General features: G+C 42.5%; 1 protein-coding gene across 1 annotated transcript in view; it reads left to right on the plus strand.

Moving 5' to 3' along the window:
• Positions 1-18,729, plus strand: part of LOC149180318 (uncharacterized) — a 256,522-nt gene that overhangs the window by 145,328 nt on the left and 92,465 nt on the right. The window contains exon 9 of the mRNA XM_089413843.1: positions 7,516-7,676. Within this exon, the coding sequence (XP_089269969.1) occupies positions 7,516-7,676 (161 nt within the window). The remainder of the gene's footprint in view (positions 1-7,515; positions 7,677-18,729) is intronic.

Consider the following 18,729-nt stretch of genomic DNA (forward strand, 5'->3'; position numbering starts at 1 on the left):
CTCAAGTCATCTCCTTTTATACTAAAACATTGAGCACATGTGGGGTTTATTTGGTTGCTGGCCGACCTTGACAAATTATCGTATAACACAAATAAATTCATAGCTCCATGAATACTTATCGGAATCGGATGATCTTTAGATCAATCCTACACCTCTCGATGAGAGGGATCCAAGAAAAATATCAGCTGCCATAAATAAGATGACCCACATGGAGTTTGGCCCTAGTTGCCAATTTTAACACTCCCTCTCAACTAGGGAGAACTCCATCCGCTGATCCATCTGTCCAACTGTACTATCTTTTTCATCAGTCCTCTGCTCTGCTATGCTCTTCTCTGCTGAGCTTTTCTCTGCTCTGCTGAACCATGAAGAAGAAGAATTGATCGAGAATGTCTCATACCATTCTCTACTGACCCGAGGTTAGTTTTATTGATCCCAGATCAATATCACAAGAGAGTGTCTCAAACCACTCATACTGATCCCAGATCAGTTTCATTGTTCCCAGACCAATGGAGGTCATCCTAGCGTAGGGAGTACGGTAGATACAACGATGCGTCCATCGATATTACTTCTATGGTCCCTAACCCCATTTCCCTGCTCATTGGCCAGATGAGAGGTACTTCCCATGAGTCCCAGACTGGATGGGCAGGATGCCTCGACAGGAGAACCATTCATCTTGTCCCTAAGTCGCCTTGGGGTATTACAGGGGATGGCTGAGCCATTCACACTATACATAGCGCACCATTAGGGGAGGGTGAGTCACTTTATGGTCACTTGTTGCTCCAATAAGTACCCCAAGGCCCCCAGAGCTCCCAAAGCTCAATGCATGCAACATGCAGAACCCTCATAGGAAGGTCTCTCAATGACTCCAAGTCGTTTGAGAAAGTCACAAATTTGACCTTTCCCCGAGGCTTTGACAGAATCTCTGCGACCTGTACATTAGTCTCAATGCGATAGAGCCTCCTCGCTCATCGACGTACCATATACCAGATACGGTAGTATCTGATGTCTATATATTGGAGCAATCATAGAATACGGGATTCCTCAACAATCGAATCCCTCCCTGGTTCACATAGAAGATCATGGTGATATCCATCATGTGTACAAACAGCTCACTGAAGAGCTTCCACAACTAGGGAGCTTCACACGAGATCATACTCATAGCTATGTATTCGGTTTCAGCGGTGCTCAAAAACAACCCTCTTTTGCTTCTTGGTCATCTAGGATATCGAGCAGAACCCAAAGAGAACCAACACTTAGAAGTGCTCTTGCGATCCTCCACACTTCCTGTCCAGTCAGCATTCGAATAATCATGCAACTTCACATTTCTGGCAGTCTACCTCAATCCATGAGAGCTTGTGCCCTGGAGATATCTCAAATGATTCTTGGCACCAATCCAGTGAGGCTCAACCAAATATGAGCTCATCATGCTAACTGCAAAACATATGTCCGGATGAAAGTTCACCAAGAACATCAACGCGAATGAGTTTATGAAACTTAGAGGCATTTCTTAAATCTGGTCCGACATTACTACCACATAACTTCTGAAAGTTAAGGTCCTCGAGGTAGTCGCGGGCTTGTAGTTTACCCTTCCAAATCCCGAATCCAACTCCCTCTTACTTTTGTAACTAAGAGGGTCTCTATCTGTCAGAAAGAGGTTGTCCTCAGAAGGTGCCGGTATGAGAGGTCTATCATCCACAACCTTCAAGCATTGGTTTGGATCGGCTTCACTCCTAGTGATTCTAAGCTTCATCAGATAGCTATCAATCCTGTCATATTAAGCACAGGGTGTTGGCTTGAAGCCATAGAGGGCTTTCTTCCACCTGCATACATGAGATTCCTGATCATGAATCTCAAACCCTCTCGGGTTGTTCCAAACCTGTGGACCTGCTACATGAGGGGAATGGTCCCAAGATTTTCCTTCGGTACATCTCAGACATGTACCTTCATGCTCTTCTTGAATTCAAGCATTCTTGTCATCATCTCACTCACATCGGGTAGGGTCCCATGATAAGTAGACCTTTGGTGCTATAGATGAGATGTGACAACTGACACGATCCCTAATGGACCTCCTGCAACTTGATACAACCCTGAACTCAAAAGCATCTATGAAAAATTCCATTTTCAAATACGTACCTTTCCATCGATGAATGCCACCCTGAAACCCTTGACTTCCATTTCCAAAATGGTCACCAGGTTCTTCTTGTGATCAGGTACACAAAAGAATCGAGTACCCTCATTCAATTGAGGGGTAACATTCCCTACACCCTTTCTGGGATAGGTGGCATCGGCTCCAAGTATAATCCCATGATTGTTTCCATCTCTACTAAATTAGAGAGAGCACCCTCCTATCCGATGAAGTGCCTTGAAGCACTACAATCAATAAGCCAGATTCCCAAAGAATCTGAAGGAGAGGGCCACTACAAGATAACGCTTCTTTATCTTATCAGAAACAACATCTGATTCTTCATACCTTGGGTTCCTTGCTTTCTTGAAGAGTCGGTCGTTTCCTTGATGACCTGCATTACCTGTCATTCCCTCGATGATTGAAGATGTCCTTGGAATGATTGTTATCTTCATCAAGAGATGTGTCCCTGCCATTTGAACGCTCCTTCGCATAATGGCCGAACTTATTACAAACAAGGCATCTGTCTTTCTTTACACTCTTAGATCTAGACTTCCCAATGAAGTGGTCTTTAGGTAGGCCATCAGAAGCTTCTGCGGCACCATTCTGATAATATTCTTTGCTTCGACTTCACCCTCGGTGAATTTGAAGAGGGATGAGGAATCCACTGATCCTATTGTCCTTTCCCAACTGTCTTCGGTGATTTCTCTTTCACTCTTGCTTGGGATTTGTCTTCACCTCAACTCTGATACCATGTTAATTTTAGGTATGTTCTATGCTTAGAGCAATTTATTTCAAATTTCACAGTTAGCTCAATACCTTTTCCAGATTAGCGATCACATCAGCATTGCAGATAGAACATAAACATAAATAGCAGAAGACAAGCCAAGACAAGAGGACACAAGATGTGGCGCTAGCCAGGGACAAACCCCAATGTGGGGAAACCCTTGATCAATTCTTCTTATATGTTCTTCAATAGTTCAGCACAGAGAGAGAGATAGTACATTTACAACAAAAGTCAACACTTTGACTTATCTAGATGGTAGCATAGATCATCTCTAAGAAGATGATACATGAGATTAGTTGAAGACATGCTGCTTCAACTGATTCTCCAAGGTGACTCCTTCACCTATCATTGTGCTGCATCTCGTCATCATGCTGCACCCATCCTCACAGCGTTGGACCCCATGACCATGTTGTACACTTCATACTGCTGCACCTTATGCTGCGCTGCTGTCCCATGCTAGTCACTGCTATCCTATGTGGCATATAGTTGTCCCACTGTTCATTCCAAGTTTGCTTTTGTCCCATGCATCTTTGCAGCGCTATGTAGCCTTGCTGTCCCATGCATCGTAGCTGCACTAGGCACCTTGCTGTCCCATGCATTTTAGCTGCACTAGTCACCTTGCTGTCCCATGCATTTTAGCAGTGCTATGTACCCTGGTGTCTCATTTACTTCGCTGCACTAGTTAGCGGCACCATGTAGCCTAGCAGTCCTATAGCCCAGTTGTCCTATTTACTTTGCTGTTGTCCACAACACTGTTGTTCATGATGCTGCACTGCATCACCGGTTAGGGCATCACCCTACAGCCCTTTATCCTCTGTACGAATCAGGAAAGCAGCCTTTCAATCTGGCCCTTAAACAATACTTGTGAAGCCCTAAAACAAATCCATTGCACCTACAACAACTCGACTTCTCTTCCAGAACTACCACGTTGCTCCTCCACACTTGCTGTTCCTCGGCCTAATCTGCCCTGTTGTTCCTCAGCTTAATCTGCCCAACAATCTGCACTAGGAACAACCCTTAACTTACCCTTAATACTGCCCTTTCTCACCATGCTGTCACCACAACCCTTCACGTTGTCTAGGGAAGCCTCCACGTTACCCCTTTGACCCTTCATAATGCGGCTAAGGCTCCACTGTCCACACAACTCTTCACGCCGTCTAGGGCAGACTCCTTCTTGGTTGCGTAGAGGCCAGTGTATAGGCTAGGGCTTCTTCTTGGTAGCGTTAGTGCTTAGGCAACACATTTCTTCTTCTAGAATGCATAGATATTAGGGCTGTCCTCCTTGTAGCGTTAGGGCTTCTCACTTGACTGCGTCCTCTAGATTAGGGCATCGTTCTTCTTCTTGACTGCGGCTAGGGCAACCTCAATCCTCCAATGTCTAGGGCTTCCACTCCTAGATTTCTCTTCCACTAAAAACCCAAGACAAGTGGAGAGAAATCAAGATAGAAGTGTGTGTGAAAAATGACTCTCAAGTCATGTTCTTTTATACTAAAACATTGAGCACATGTGGGGTTTATTTGATTGCTGGCCGACCCTAACGAATTGTCTTATAACACAAAGAAATTCATAACTCCATGAATACTTATCGGAATCGGGTGATCTTTAGATCAATCCTACACCTCTCGATGAGAGGGGTCCAAGAAAAATATTAGTTGCCATAAATAAGATGACCCACATGGAGTTTGGCCCTAGTTGCCAATTTTAATAGAGAGCAACAACAATTTGTCGGAAAAGTTCGAGCTAGAGAAGGGAAGCAGAGACAGTGAGTCCGGAGGAAGTCTTCCAGATCTGGAGAGTCATCAGCAGAAGTGTTGAATTTCCCAGAGAAGCTGCACAGATAGCTTCAAAGGGAGATCGATTTTGCTGAAGGGAAGAGAAATTTAGTTGTAGTTGGTCCGAAAATTCTCTAGGAGGCCAAGTGAATTTCTCCCAGAGGCAGAGTCTGCTAGAATGTCATTTTTCCAGCAATTCTAGGGCTTAGCGCGTTGGGGTCTGCATAAGCACTACACAGAGGCTTACTTAGAGGTTGTACGACTGGCTAGTTTTGCCTGTTGTTGAAGCAAGATCAAGTGTGGTGTTGAGGTATTTTCCTCACAAATATTTTGCTGCTTGGTTTGTCAGTTGGGCATCCATAGATTGTACTTAGAATTTCTCACTACTGCTTAATAATAAAAACCTTCAGTTTCTACGCTGGTTTTCACAAGTTGGGTTTTTCCGGGGACTTTTGTCCAAAAATAACTGTCATATTTTTGTTTGTGTGTGCTAATATTTTCTCAGTTTCCAGTTTATCTTCCGCTATATTTTTATTTGTGAAGATTGCAGTGTGATTAATTCGTTGTTGTCGTAGCAATAAACTGAATAATTAATTTATCACTTAGAAGAATCGATTCTAGTTGCTGCAATAGAATTTCAGTGATGAAATTTTCACATGCTCCACCCTTTGAATATCTTTCATGGGTCATCTCTTCCTACTAGGACTCCTCCCATTGGTGAAGGTCTGTAAAGAGTAGGGCGTTTTGGTTGTGGTGACAATGGGCCACTACCCCATTGTTAGCACTTGGTTTAGTTTTAGCCTTGTAGGGTTCCCTTTCCAAGCCCTGCTAATTTTCGTGGTAACACAATGATAAATCTGCGCCCTTAGCTTCTTTATGTTTGTTAAATCACTTAACAAAGGCTATCATTGTTATGTCAATTTGGCATGCATAACCAACACTAGAAAACTTCTAAATCATTATGAGAACATAAGTTGAAAATCAAATCTGCAAGAACACAAAGTTTGGGCAGCAAAGCATGCTTCATATATCTATAAGATGAAGTTACAAGTAAATACCATTAACTTCATACAAAGTGGTATAAGTCACACTCTAAACTATATCTTGGGCATAAGAAAACAAAGCCGCCAACTCCTAGCTAGGGATCATTCTTGGCCAAAGCTGGTCACTCCACAAAGATCCATAACAAGCAAGTGTACACACCAAGAAGTCCTTTGCACTTACAGTTGAATCATACAGGGGAAATTAGGATAATCTCCCACTAGGTTCTCGACATCAAACACACCAACTAGCACTAGGGTTTTGAAATTCCACAAAGTCCTAGTCTTTTCCTACAATAACTACAAGTACAAGTGCTTCCTTTGCTCCTCTAGGGTTTCTTTCAAATCCTATTTTCCTTATCTTCTTAGGGAAAATCCTAACCCTAGTCTTCTTCTTAAATCTTTCCAAGATCCTTAGTGCTCAAAACAAAAATAATGAATTAGATAGGTCCACAGGTGAGTTGATCCAAGTGACACATGTCAAGCTCCAAGGTGTGCATGCCCACCAAGCAAGGGTCCCAATGTGAGCACTCCACAAGACGTATCCAACACTCCTCCAAAGGCCTCCAATTCTCCAATGATTCCTCTTAAGCCATGTGTATCTTTGGGTCCATCATACCTACACAATCACTCTTGAACTGAAGTGTCCTCAAGTCAAGTGCAAGCCTCTATCCAAGCAACTAAGTGTCCCCATGCTACTTAGGGCTCAACACCCTTGTCCAAAATTCCTAGTGCTCCTATAAAGGGTTGTCCTCCAAAGAAAGTAACCAACCTCTGTGTGTGCCTCAATAAGTATGCCACCAAGCCATGTACGTCTCCAATCTTCTAACGAAGTGCACTACATATGCATCAAGTCAAGAGATAGCAATCCATGAGTAAACTATCTCCAATGTGTATGTCAATCACGATACAACAAAGGATAGTCAACATACCATGCACCCACATCTCATGAAATCACCCTCAAGCATGGAGTAAATACTTTAAGAGTAATGCCAAATAGATTGTACAACCAAGAACCCTCAACTGTAGACACTCTTTGGTATACATCATCAGGCTTTACATCATTCTCATCATGGTAATGATGAGGAGAGGGAGGCCTCTTTTCCCTTCTCTTCCTATATTGTTGTTTGTACTTGCAATGTCAAGTGTGAGCTAGGGCTTTGCATCTAGTGGGGTTTGCAAAGTGCTTGTGCTTCTCTTTCTGTTATTTTCATTTATATCTCTTGTATTTTGATAACATTTTAGCTTTATGAATGTTCTAGACACTCCCACTATTTAGTGGCTACTGAGTATAATCTTTAGTTCTATTGACTTATCACTTTATCATTTGTGGACACTAATAAAATGATCTTGTCTCACCTTATCTCTCCTATTTATTTAAGTCGCATACCACATTCTTTTAGTTCACATTATTTCAATGCCATTAAACATGTGATCACTAGTGGACATCACCTTGAACATTGCCGAGGGAGTCTTTTCTTATGTATATCCATTATGTGGTGCGTTTCTGGCTTTTAATTTGGCACGAGTTTGTCAGATTTCTATATCATTTGTGGAGGCTGGTATGCAACTGATATTGAGTCCAAATAATTTTTGAAAGCTGTCATGATTTGCTTCACTAAGATGCTCTCAACATGTAATAAATAAAAGTTCTATATTGCTCAGTTGAAATTCTTATCAGTTTGAAATCATTTTTTTGAATTTTCCTATTTAACTGTTGATGCAATCTTTGGGGCTTTCTATTAGTTGTGTAGATTGGGTCCAAGTATTCAAAATTGATGCACTTTTTTACAGAAGAGGATGCTTGTTGGAGAAGAGGCTTTTGTCCGTATTGCCCCAGCCATTGCAGGAGTAGCTGACAGGCCAACAGCACATCACCTTTTCAGGGCGCTTGTTGGAGACAAAAGTGGCCTTTCTTTAGATGTTTGGGATGCGTACATTTCTGAACTATTGAGGTCAGTTATGAGTTGGCTTCAAGTATAGTTTGATTGAAATACAAAATCCTCAACGATTTTGGTGAGACTTTAGTGTTATGAGTTGCTTGCTTGTATTATATTTCTGACAGATAGTGTTGAATTGCATATATCATTTTTTTCAAGAAGCTATAAATATTTGATTCTTCATAAGCAGGGTTGTTAACCAAGGAAGAATTGTAAGCAATTGACAAAAAAGGCTCTAGGCATAGTTAAGCAGCCTCATAGAGGGCATTCTACATATTCTACATAAATTCACTACTAAGACCTGCAATGGAAAAGAAACCATTCCTTGTTTTCAATGACTGCTTTATGGCTGAAAAACTATCAGCGTTAAGTCTTCTTGCAGGTATAATTGGGGAGTCTCATCTTTCTTTGTGGTTCATATCACCTTATTCATATTTGAAATCACAGTCTCTTTCAGAGAGCTAGTTGTAGTTTCTGCTGATATTATTGGTGGGGGTTTTGATGTCATTCCAGCATGCTTTTCTATTGGTAGTTTTGGTTGACAGCCAGGTTGTCTCCAATAGCATTCAACCAGTGACTGATAGACATATAACTGTCGATCCCTGAGAAATACTACCAGAATTCAAAAATAGTCAGGATTGGAGTGTGATAGGGAGCACATCAGTATAACTAGAGTTTCATCTGAGCTGTGAACAAAAGATCAATTCATAAACAATGATGAATGATGTTACTGATTAGCATCAAGTTTATATGTATAGATTAAATTATGATTTACGTGCATAAAATGATACAGTTTGTGTGGACATCATCACTTCAATCACAATGGACTGCCTAGATCTTTGTATTGTAAAAATTGGCCAGATCCCTTGGCAAAAATGAAAAAGAAAAAAAGGAGATTTATAGATCAGATCTATTCGAGATAATAGATCAAATAAAATTGCATTTGCTTCACTAAAGATCTATTTAGAATATTAGATCTGTTGCATAATGTAGATTTATAGATCTATTGTTTTCAATTGATCTTTTTTTTCTCCATTTGTTAAGTTGAAAGGTGATTGAGCATCCTTTGTCAATATCTATGACTTTTATCATGTTGAAGATTGGCAGCTACATGATGAATTTCCCCAAGGAGAAGCCCAGCAACCCCATGGAGGAACCTCTCTTTTTCAAAGGAATTTTCAAAATGGTCAAAGGAAAATTGCTTCTTTGAGTTTGACAAGGCGGCCCAGTGAATATGACAAGTCGCTCCCACATGTGTAAAACTAGCCCTCCAACTCATATGAATAGACCATCGTTGATCTCACTTGGAGACCATCCGACAAATCACACATCACATCAAAAAATGGTTCGCACATCTCTGAAATTGCATGTTGACTTCACACGTGCGAAGGAGGAAAAGGGTTTATGTTTTGGCCGAGTTGACTTTTTGTTTTGACCAGCGTTGACTCTTTGACTTGGGCTTATTTGACTTGGTTTGACCGAATTAGTGATCTGTTTTGGAAAGCTGAATTCAGGGAGACTTTGACCAAATTTTTGGGCATACCTTGACTGGGTTTGACCGTAGGTTGACTATGGAAGTTGACTGAATTGGAGGCAGAAGTTCTGGACTGTTTTGACTGGGTTTGAATGAGCAAGGGAGGCTGAGTTCATTGATGGTTTGACCAAACTTTTTGAGCAGCTGGACCATTGATTTTGACTGGTTAGGGCAGACCATTGAATGCTGTTGACTGCACTTTTACAGGGTCGAATTTTATACATTTTTTGACCAGATTTGACTTTATCTCTCATCATTGATTGGTTTTGGATTGGTTTCTTTGGGATAGTCAAAGTTTGACTTTGACTGGGTGATGGATGTACAAATTGGACTATGTATCTCTTGCTGAACATTGATTGACTAATAGAAGAAGAATAATTGATCAAAGGGTTTTCCCCCTTGGGGTTTTCCCTGGTCTTTGATGAAATCTCCGTGTTTGATTGTGCTTGGCTATTTTCAATTGTGCATTTATTGTTTATTGTTTTATCTATAATTGCTTTACTGCTGTTGGGGTGATTGAAATTGCAAGAAATTGTTTAAAGTGATTATAACGACGTAGAACACTGTGGAAAATTAACATGCTTTCAGAGTTGGGGTAAAGGTTAGCCTAAGGAGACCGGAGAGCACCCCTTGGAGACAATCTTTTTGCTGATTGGAGATCACTTTCTTGGGGAAGATGGCTTCCTCCTACTTAAGATTGAAGAAAAGTTGAATGATGCCTCCAACTTTGCAGCATGGAGGGCTAGATTGGATTTGACCCTTATAGAAAATGATGTGATGGAATATGTGGAAGGCAAGGTAGCTGAATCTCCAGAGAGTGTGTCATTGTTAGTGTCAAAGCCAAGTAAAGGAAAGGTGAGATTGAGGCTAAGAAAATCATTCATCTTATTCATTTGATCTTTGTGGGCCCATGCCGATGAAATCTCTTGGAGGATATTTGTACTATGCGATATTTGTGGATGACTTCTCTTGTAAAACTTGCATATTTTACTTGAAGACCAAGGATTAGGTTTTTGATGTATTCAGGGATTTCAAGGCTCTTGTGTAAAATCAAATAGAAAAGAAGATCAAGATTCCGAGGACAGACAATGGAGGAGAATATACTTCAAAAGAGTTCAAAGACTTCTCCAGAGAAGTCGGGATTAAGGAGGTCATTGTTCCATACAACCCTCAACAAAATGGAGTCGCCGAGGGAAAGAACATGACTATCTTGGAAGCAGCAAAATCCATGGTTCATGATCAAAAGCTTCCTATGTTTATGTGGGGAGAAGCTACAAATAATTTTGTGATCTTCAACTTCCTTTTACCAGACCCTAGCTTTGATACCATGTTGGAAAATCCTAGGTCAATAAGTCAAAAGAGTCATTGTCATAAGTTGAAGACCCCATTAGGCACATTGTAACTTGTAAAGAAAATTATTTTTGTCTTAAAAGGTGTCCAGATACCCTCCAAGACCAAGTCGGCCTGGCAGCTAGCAAGTCGGCCTAAAGGAAGAGCCACGTCCACCCTTGAAGAAGCCTATAAATAGAAGAGGACTTGTTCTACTTGAAGCACATTCACTCACTACTCATTCTAGCGAAGGAAGAGGAAGGAGAAGACAATGAAGGAAGAAGAGGATCTTTTGTTTGGGATATTTTCTCTCACATGTGCTAAGGAGAACTAGGGTTTCTGCAGCAAGACCTAGGGTTTCTATCTTCAAGTTTGATCTTGGAGAAAAAGAGACAAGTAGGTTAAGTGAAGGTCACCAAGGGTAATCCTCATGCTCCTGAAGTGAGGGAAAGTCAAGCGAAGGTCAAAGGAGGGCTCAAAAGATAGATCAAAGCTCACACGTGTGGCAACAACAACTGCTGGGGGGGCTGAAAATTTCAGATTTGTAGTGGAGGCCGAAATTTCTGTAGCTGGAGGTCGAAGAAGTGCTACTGGAAGATATTTGACTGGGTTTGACAGGATTCAGGGTTAACACATTGTTACCCACCACTTTGTGGGCGATATCCCCCAGGAGATTTTTGTTCTTTATGATGAGCCTCAACTGGCAGCCAACAGCCCCTTGATGCCTCGTACTAGCTCGTTGTGCCATTTCTCTGCCACCTGAGACAACCATGTGGTGCCTCACCCGCTTGTATTGATCATACGTTTGAAGGTGGGCCTCTTGAATCTAAAGGCATGTCTTGCCATTTAATAATTGAGTATTGGGTTTACTTATCATGGATGCTTCTGGATATGGATTGATGGGGGGATTTGGCGGAAAGAGTGGTTTTAGTTTGTACTCTTGTCTCCTTGATCTCTTTTGGTTGTTACCCTTGAATCTTAGTCCCATGGTACCTCCTTTATTGACCGTTTGGTTCTAGGGTGGTACTACTTGGGAAACCCCGACTTTGGGTGCATGGTCCCGCTCCTTTACCTGCACATTACTTTGTTTCCATTCACTATACCCCCATTCATCATTTCTCCCACCTGGGTCCACATTCCCATTTTGGGTCCACATAGGGCTAGCCTACCTATCCCCTTGCCCCCACCTTGGATTAGGCCTAGAATGATGCCCCGAAGGTTAAAGCAATTAAAAGAAAAAGAAAAAGCATAATTGGCCACATCTAATAGGGAATTGTACCACAAAATGCAAAAGATAGCGGAGACAAAAATAATTAGCACGTGGGCAAAAGCCAATACATGAGCCCTACCCCATCCATGGCCATCACAATGGTTCCGTAGGCCCTAGATGAGCCAACTTTATCATTCAGGAACCCATGATTGTCCCAACCCCTGGAGGGCAATGAACCGCCCTACCTAAAAGGGGTAATCACTGTTATATCTTACATATCATGCTCTTGTCCTTTGAGCCCCGAGCAACTACTTAAAGAAAATTCATAAAAGGCAAAAGGCGTATAAAGAAGGGTGAAAAGATCAAGGCCGAGGCACCTCATGTATCACGACTGCTCCCTCCTATACATTACATACCCATGTGTGGGCTTCCCTTTATCTAGCTACCCCTATGCCCCACTATGTGGCCCAGGGCTACCCCTGTCATTCCCTATTCCATCTCACTTATTTGTCACTTGCCACCCCCATTAGAGGGATGTACCTTGGACATACTATCCCCTCTAAACGTTGAAACCACCTAATAAGGTACTTGGCTAACCCCCTTTGGAGCTTGGAGACACTAGCACATGCCAAAGCCCACTACGGAAGGGCATGCCATTTTGAAGTGCCCACTTTGCTATCCATGATTTGTAAGCTCTTTTACCTGATTATTTTAATCACTGGTTGTACTGGAAGCCTAGGGGATGCATTGGATCTTATGCAGGATTGCAAGTGGTTTCTATTTGGGTTTGGTTTCCCTATATGGGATCCTAACCCCCAAAGGTCTACATTGGCACATGTAGGGTGTGCACAGAGAGTCATGGGCCTCCATAACAGCGGACAATACTCCACAGATCTTCATGGATGTTTAGAGACTACTAGCGATCCACTTTTGGGATGATGGTGATATGCTTGGTACACTATGCCCAGCAGGCCCTCATAGGAGCCTACACTCTTGGCAGGTGTCCCATCACTTGTTTGATGTCATGGAAGCATTCACTCCACCACTTGGACCATTACATAGGATATACAGGCATCTCCGATTCATATGGAGACCCATGGGGTCATTGATGTGCCCTTGGACCCACTGGGGGCACCACAGGTCTACTACTTGGAGAATAAGGGGCCACCCCCTTGTCCAACATATTTCGATGAATTTATTCCTCAATATGGCACTTCAAAATATTATTGAGCCTTTGGAGGGCCCTACGACATGCACGCATCATTATTTGGCCCTTGTGAGGCTTAATTTTACTTTTATGAGCCAGTTTGGTGGGCTTGTAACCAATAGGGGCTATTATTTGCACATTATTTTATCATTAGGGGCCCATAGGCTAAGTCAAACTCATTAGGAGGCTATATATTGATGTTAGATACATTCATTTGTATAATCACTTGACTTGGGATCTCTCTAACCAGAGAGAATTTCGCACTTTTTCCTTGGTGGATATTTTTTGGAGATGGATGAGTTTTGATGTATGGATTTGGGCTATTTCTCTTGTCTTGGAGCTTTATTGAGCAAACGAAATGCTAGTTGGATATACTCTATAACATTGTAATTAAATTTTAATACTACTATTCTTGTTGCTGCATACTGCTAAGGTTAGGGCTAGTTGTTGCATTATTGAAATGTGGAATTGAGCACATTTTAGTTAATTTAATGTATGCCAATGTTATATGAATGAAATGTCCTAGAGATATATTTATCTCGAGAAGCTTGCATCATTTTCTTTGAAGTATAAATGTTTGAAGGTCACTTTTCTTTTCTTTCTCTCAACATTGGATGAAGTTGACATTCCAAGCCTCCTTGATCAAGAAACCAAGTTTTTACTCATCATTATCCTTGACTCCATATCCCCAAGTGAATTAGGCACTCATCCCTAAAAGGGGTGATCATTTTAACCTTTCTTTTACCATTTTCCCTCTTTCCCTAAGTCTAGCCCCATTAGGTCACTTAAGGCATCAATTTCTTGGGAATTGACCCTAGGAAAATTTTTGATCTCCTCTAGGCTATTGCACTGGTGGTTCCCCTCTCTCTCCTCCAAATTTGACGCAATTCTGATGATGGAATCACCGGGAATCCCAAGCGCTAGCTCTAGGACTGAATTTTGCTTAGGCATCCCCAAGGTTAGACCTCAATAGGAGCAATTCAACCTTTTGAAGTAAATATTCTTGTTTGGTCTTTTCCCCTCACCTTGTCTAGGATAGGAACATCATTGGCTGCTACATTCCATCCCCGAACATGTGATGGGTCCACTTGGCCCATGTGGTTCCACCTCTCAAGAAAGACTATTTGTCGAAGACCATTTGGGAGTCCAAGTTCCCAAGGATTATAGGGATTGAGAAACTCCTTTATAAGTCTATCCTTTCTCCCTCAACCCTCCAATCCTCACCCCTTATCCCTTGTGGACCAAGTCCCTTGCTTAAAGAGCAACCAAGCTCCATTCATCACTCCATCCTTGGGAAAGGGTTTTCAGGGTCACTCTTCACCTATCGATTGACATCTACTTTACACAGTGATCCCTACTCTACCAGGACGACTCCCATCGCTGAAAGTCCGTAAAGAGCAGGGAGACTTAGCTGTGGTGACAGTGGGCTAAGTCTCCACCATTGCCCTTGACCTCGCAGTTGCCCTCATAGGAACCCCCTTTAGGTTCCTTGCTAGTTTGAGAGGTAACACCTATCATCCAGAGAGGTTGGTCTTGGTCTTGGAGGGTTTTAAAGTTAGTCTTAAGGTCTTGGAATTCATCAATTGAAGAATCTATAACGAAGAGAAGAGATTTGCGGGTTTTCCTCTCAAGTGGAGAGGTTTTGGCCCTGGCTTGCAACCTAGATTTTGTGTTTTTGTTCTTCTTGTTTTGGTAGTTGTTTCATGATTCACAAATATAATAATAAGTAACAAAGCTAATAAGTAAAATATCATCACAAGCGGTTATCAAGTAAAGAGAATTAATCATAATCATGGCCCTATTGAATTTTCAACATGGTATCAGAGCTTAAGGTTAGATAAGGGCATCATGAAGATCTCCACTACCTTGAAGAAGTTCATCAAGAAGTGTTCAAAGGTAGCAAGCTATCTCAGGAAAGGCACCAAGGAAGCATGGAGCCTATTATTCTCTACAAAGAAGGAAGTAATCAAGGAGAAGGGTGAAGGTCTCTTCTCGGCACTCATTGACATGTTCCAAGACGAGAGCATTTGGGTAATTGATAATGGTGCATCTAGGCACATGACAGATCATCACAAACAATTGAAGACTTTATAAAAGGGAAAATCTTCTTACTCAGTGGAACTTGGAGATAACAAAAGCTATCACGTGAGAGGTATTGCATAAACCTCTATAGAGCTAGAGAATGTAAGCAACATTCACCTCAACAACATCCTATTTGTTCAAGGTTTGCATAAGAACTTACTTGCCATTTCAAGTCTAGAAGATAAGGGTGATAGATTAGCATTCATTGATGGAAAAGTTGTAGTATGGAGTAAAAAATTAAGCATAGAGAATGCTACAATAATTGGCATTTGAGAAGGAAGAGTTTACAGGTTGATATCTCCTCTAGCACAAGCTTTGGTTCATGTTGAAATTAGCCCATGTGAAGTTTGGCATAGAAGATTTGGTCATCTACATTTCAAATCCTTCCAACTCTAAGTTCCATAGTAGATGGAATACTTGAACTAAAAGAAGATCATGAAGGAGTATGTAAGGGATGTGCATTGAGTAAGAATACCAAGAGACCATTTGGAAGCATTGCTTCACGGTCAAAAGAAATCTTGGATCTCATTCAATCCGATGTATGTGGCCCAATGACTCCTAAATCACTTGGAGGTCATCTATATTATGTCACATTTATAGATGATCATTCAAGAAAGACCTGGGTTTACTTAATGAAAACCAAGAACGAAGTATTTACAAATTTCAAGAATTCAAAGCTGAAGTGGAGAACCTTACAGAAAGAAGAATTAAGATACTAAGATCCGATAATGGAGGAGAGTATACATCCAAGGAGATTATAGCATTCTGTAAGGAGTCTGGGATTAAGAGGGAGTTGATAGTCCCATATAATTGTTGATTTGGGGTAGCATCAGATGTGCTCTAGCCACGAAATTTGGTGGAAAGGTTGGGGCACATGAGATCTCCAATACCCAGAAAGGGTTTGGGTAGATTCTAAACAGATCAGGAGATATTAAAATAATTAATATTTTTAATGGAGTCCCTAAGTTTAAACTTAGGGAAAATAAAATATTAATGTGTATTAATATGAATCTGTGTTAGAATGGTCCAAAAGACATGGATCAAGCCAGATCTAATCTTAGCCGTTGATTAGGGACTTAATCTCAGCCGTTGAGATGTCAACAAGAAAAGTATAAGAGGAGGCTTGAGGGTCACTTGGAGAAGATACCAGATGATCAGTCATTCTATTTTCTAGAGCGGGGTTTGCTAAGAGATAGAATCAGTGATCGGGAGAGCCGCTGAGGGGCATTGAGTACAGAGAAACAGAGAAGGCAAAGATTGTTCCGGGAGAGCAACGCAGCAGCCAAGGAGGGTGAAGTAGAGCCAGCAAAGGCTCACGCAGGATCACGCAGAGGCAGGCAAGTGCTGCGCAGAGCACCAGAGGGGCCAATGCAGCTGATGCAGAGGCTCCCAGAGCTGACGCAAGGCCTCCTGGGGCTGACGCAGGCCTAAAAAAGCTGACCCAGGGCCCGCGTGAGACAGAGAGGGGCTGACGTAGTCTAGATTGAGCAGACGCTAGGGTTGCAGGAGCAGTTTTGTGCTGAGGAACTACCAGAAGGATTTTCCGGGTTTCAGCGAGGAGATTTCTCTCAAACTGTGAGGTATAGCTGCTAAGGAAATTCTCTATTGTGTAGGTCAGTTTCGACACACAGATTGTACTCTGATATTGCTTAATAAGAAAACCCTCAGATAGCTGCACTGGTTTTTCCACATTGGGTTTTTCCAGGGACATTGGTCCAAAAATAATGGTGTCATGTGGTGTGTTTGTTCTTGTTTCTTTTAGTTGCTGATCTCTAATATGTTGAGCATGCACTGGTGTTTATTTTCAGTATTTACTTTGTAAATAACTTGTTAAAAAAAATAACAAATAGGTAGGAATAAATCAGAAAAAGTGCATGAAGGGTTTCTAACTAAGGAAAATTAGAAACTTCAACATGGTATCAGACCGTGATTGCAGATCACAGGAGGACTAAAAGACATCAGCCGAGCGGAGCAATAGCAGTAGAAAACAACTGTCCCGAGGTGACAAAAGCTGTTTCTAGCAACACAGAAGCCAAGAAGTGTGACATAGAGCCAACCAGAGCCACGCAGAAAAAGTCGGGAGCTGCGCAGATTCTCAGAGAGGCCAGCGTTGCTGACGCAGAGGGCCAGAGGGTTGGCGCAGGGCATCCCAGGGTTGACACAGACCCATCTGGGGTGACGCAGAGCCAACGTGAGGCAGAGAGGGGCTGACGCAGCTCACAAAGAGGTAGTTGTTGGAGTCTAGAAGGCTGCAGAAATATTGCAGAGTGGAGCTGGTGAGGTATTATAGTCTGAACAATACCTGACAGAGCAGGGCCAGAGGAGTTGTTACTGAGGGTTTCTAGCCGAGGAACCTGGATCAGGAGTGCAGTTGCACAAGACGATCAGAGTAGGGGGCATCTCGATAAGGGGCAAAAGGATTTCCAGGAGGGAAATCAGGACTCAGAGGGAGTCTAGAAGAGAACTTCTAGACGAGAAGTAGAGAATCAGAGGAGTTGAACATAGAACTTCCAGGAGGGAAGTAGAGGAGCGTCATGGCACTACATGGGGTAAGGGACTAGGATAGACTGGACGGAGCATCGAACTTCGCAGTCTAGAAGGCCAGAATCGTATCAGTGCTTGACATGAATCTTGTCAAGAACTTCGCCTTGAAGACGATAGCTATCCTAGTCGACCCAAATGATAATGACAAGTACGAAGAGGCGATGGCAAGGGCCAAGTGCATTATCCTTGACAGGGTCAAGGATCATGTATTACCACATATAGCCGAGAAGGAAACGACAGTTGAGATGTGGGAGGTTCTCAAGAACCTGTACCAGCATACTTCTGTGAAGAGAAGAATGCTGCTCGAGAACTAGATGAGGTTGTATCAGATGAAGAAGTGTTAATCGATTGACACCTTCCTCGGAGGACTAAATGAGATTCGAGACCAGTTGACTGCTATAGGAGCGACACCGGATTAGGAGCTTATGGTGAGGACAACCCTGAATGCTGTCTTAGAAGATTGGGAAGTGTTTGTCCAGAGTATCCTGGGCAGAGGGACTCTCCTACCTTGGGACGAGATGTGGGCAGCTCTTCACTAGGAAGAGATCAGACGACAATCGAAGACAGGTAGCAGCAGCAAAGGGATCAAAGTTCAGTAGGAGGAGGAGGATGTGGCCCTAGCATCTGAGGGAAAGCAGGAGAAGTGGAAGGAGAAAGATATCTCCAAGATCAAGTGCTTCCACTGTGGGGAGATGGGTCATTATGTGACCCAGTGCCCAAGGAAGAAGAGTAAGGGAGAGTCTTCCGAGACAAAGGCAGCGCCAGTACGGGTAGAGAAGGAAGTTTTGACAGACGATGACTGTGCCATGAGTGCACACACGCCACTTAAGCAGAAGTGGGGAGACATCGAGCTGTAGTCAGCGAACTACAGGCGATGAGGGGCAGGATCCTTGAGGTACCCAGCCTCTTGGATTAGACTTTGCTACGGGAGCCTCGACGAGGAGTAGGACTGGTTGAGTGGGTAGAGACGAATGTGGATGGAGTGACAGAGAGAGCTACAGTGCAGGATCTTGAGATAGAGCAGAGCTAGTAGGTTGCAGCAGTGCAAGAGGCATAGGAGTGTTGCACCAGTGCAGGACGACACAGAGAGGTATGCAACAGTGCGAGATGCAGGGAATTGTTATAGCAGTGCAGAGGTCAGAGAGGGAGCACTTGTCAGCGA

Source organism: Pinus tabuliformis, chromosome 3_2 (genome assembly GCF_031772625.1).
Source record: "Pinus tabuliformis cultivar Carrire ecotype Pingquan chromosome 3_2, CPIR1, whole genome shotgun sequence".
NCBI classification, from domain to species: Eukaryota; Viridiplantae; Streptophyta; class Pinopsida; order Pinales; family Pinaceae; genus Pinus; species Pinus tabuliformis.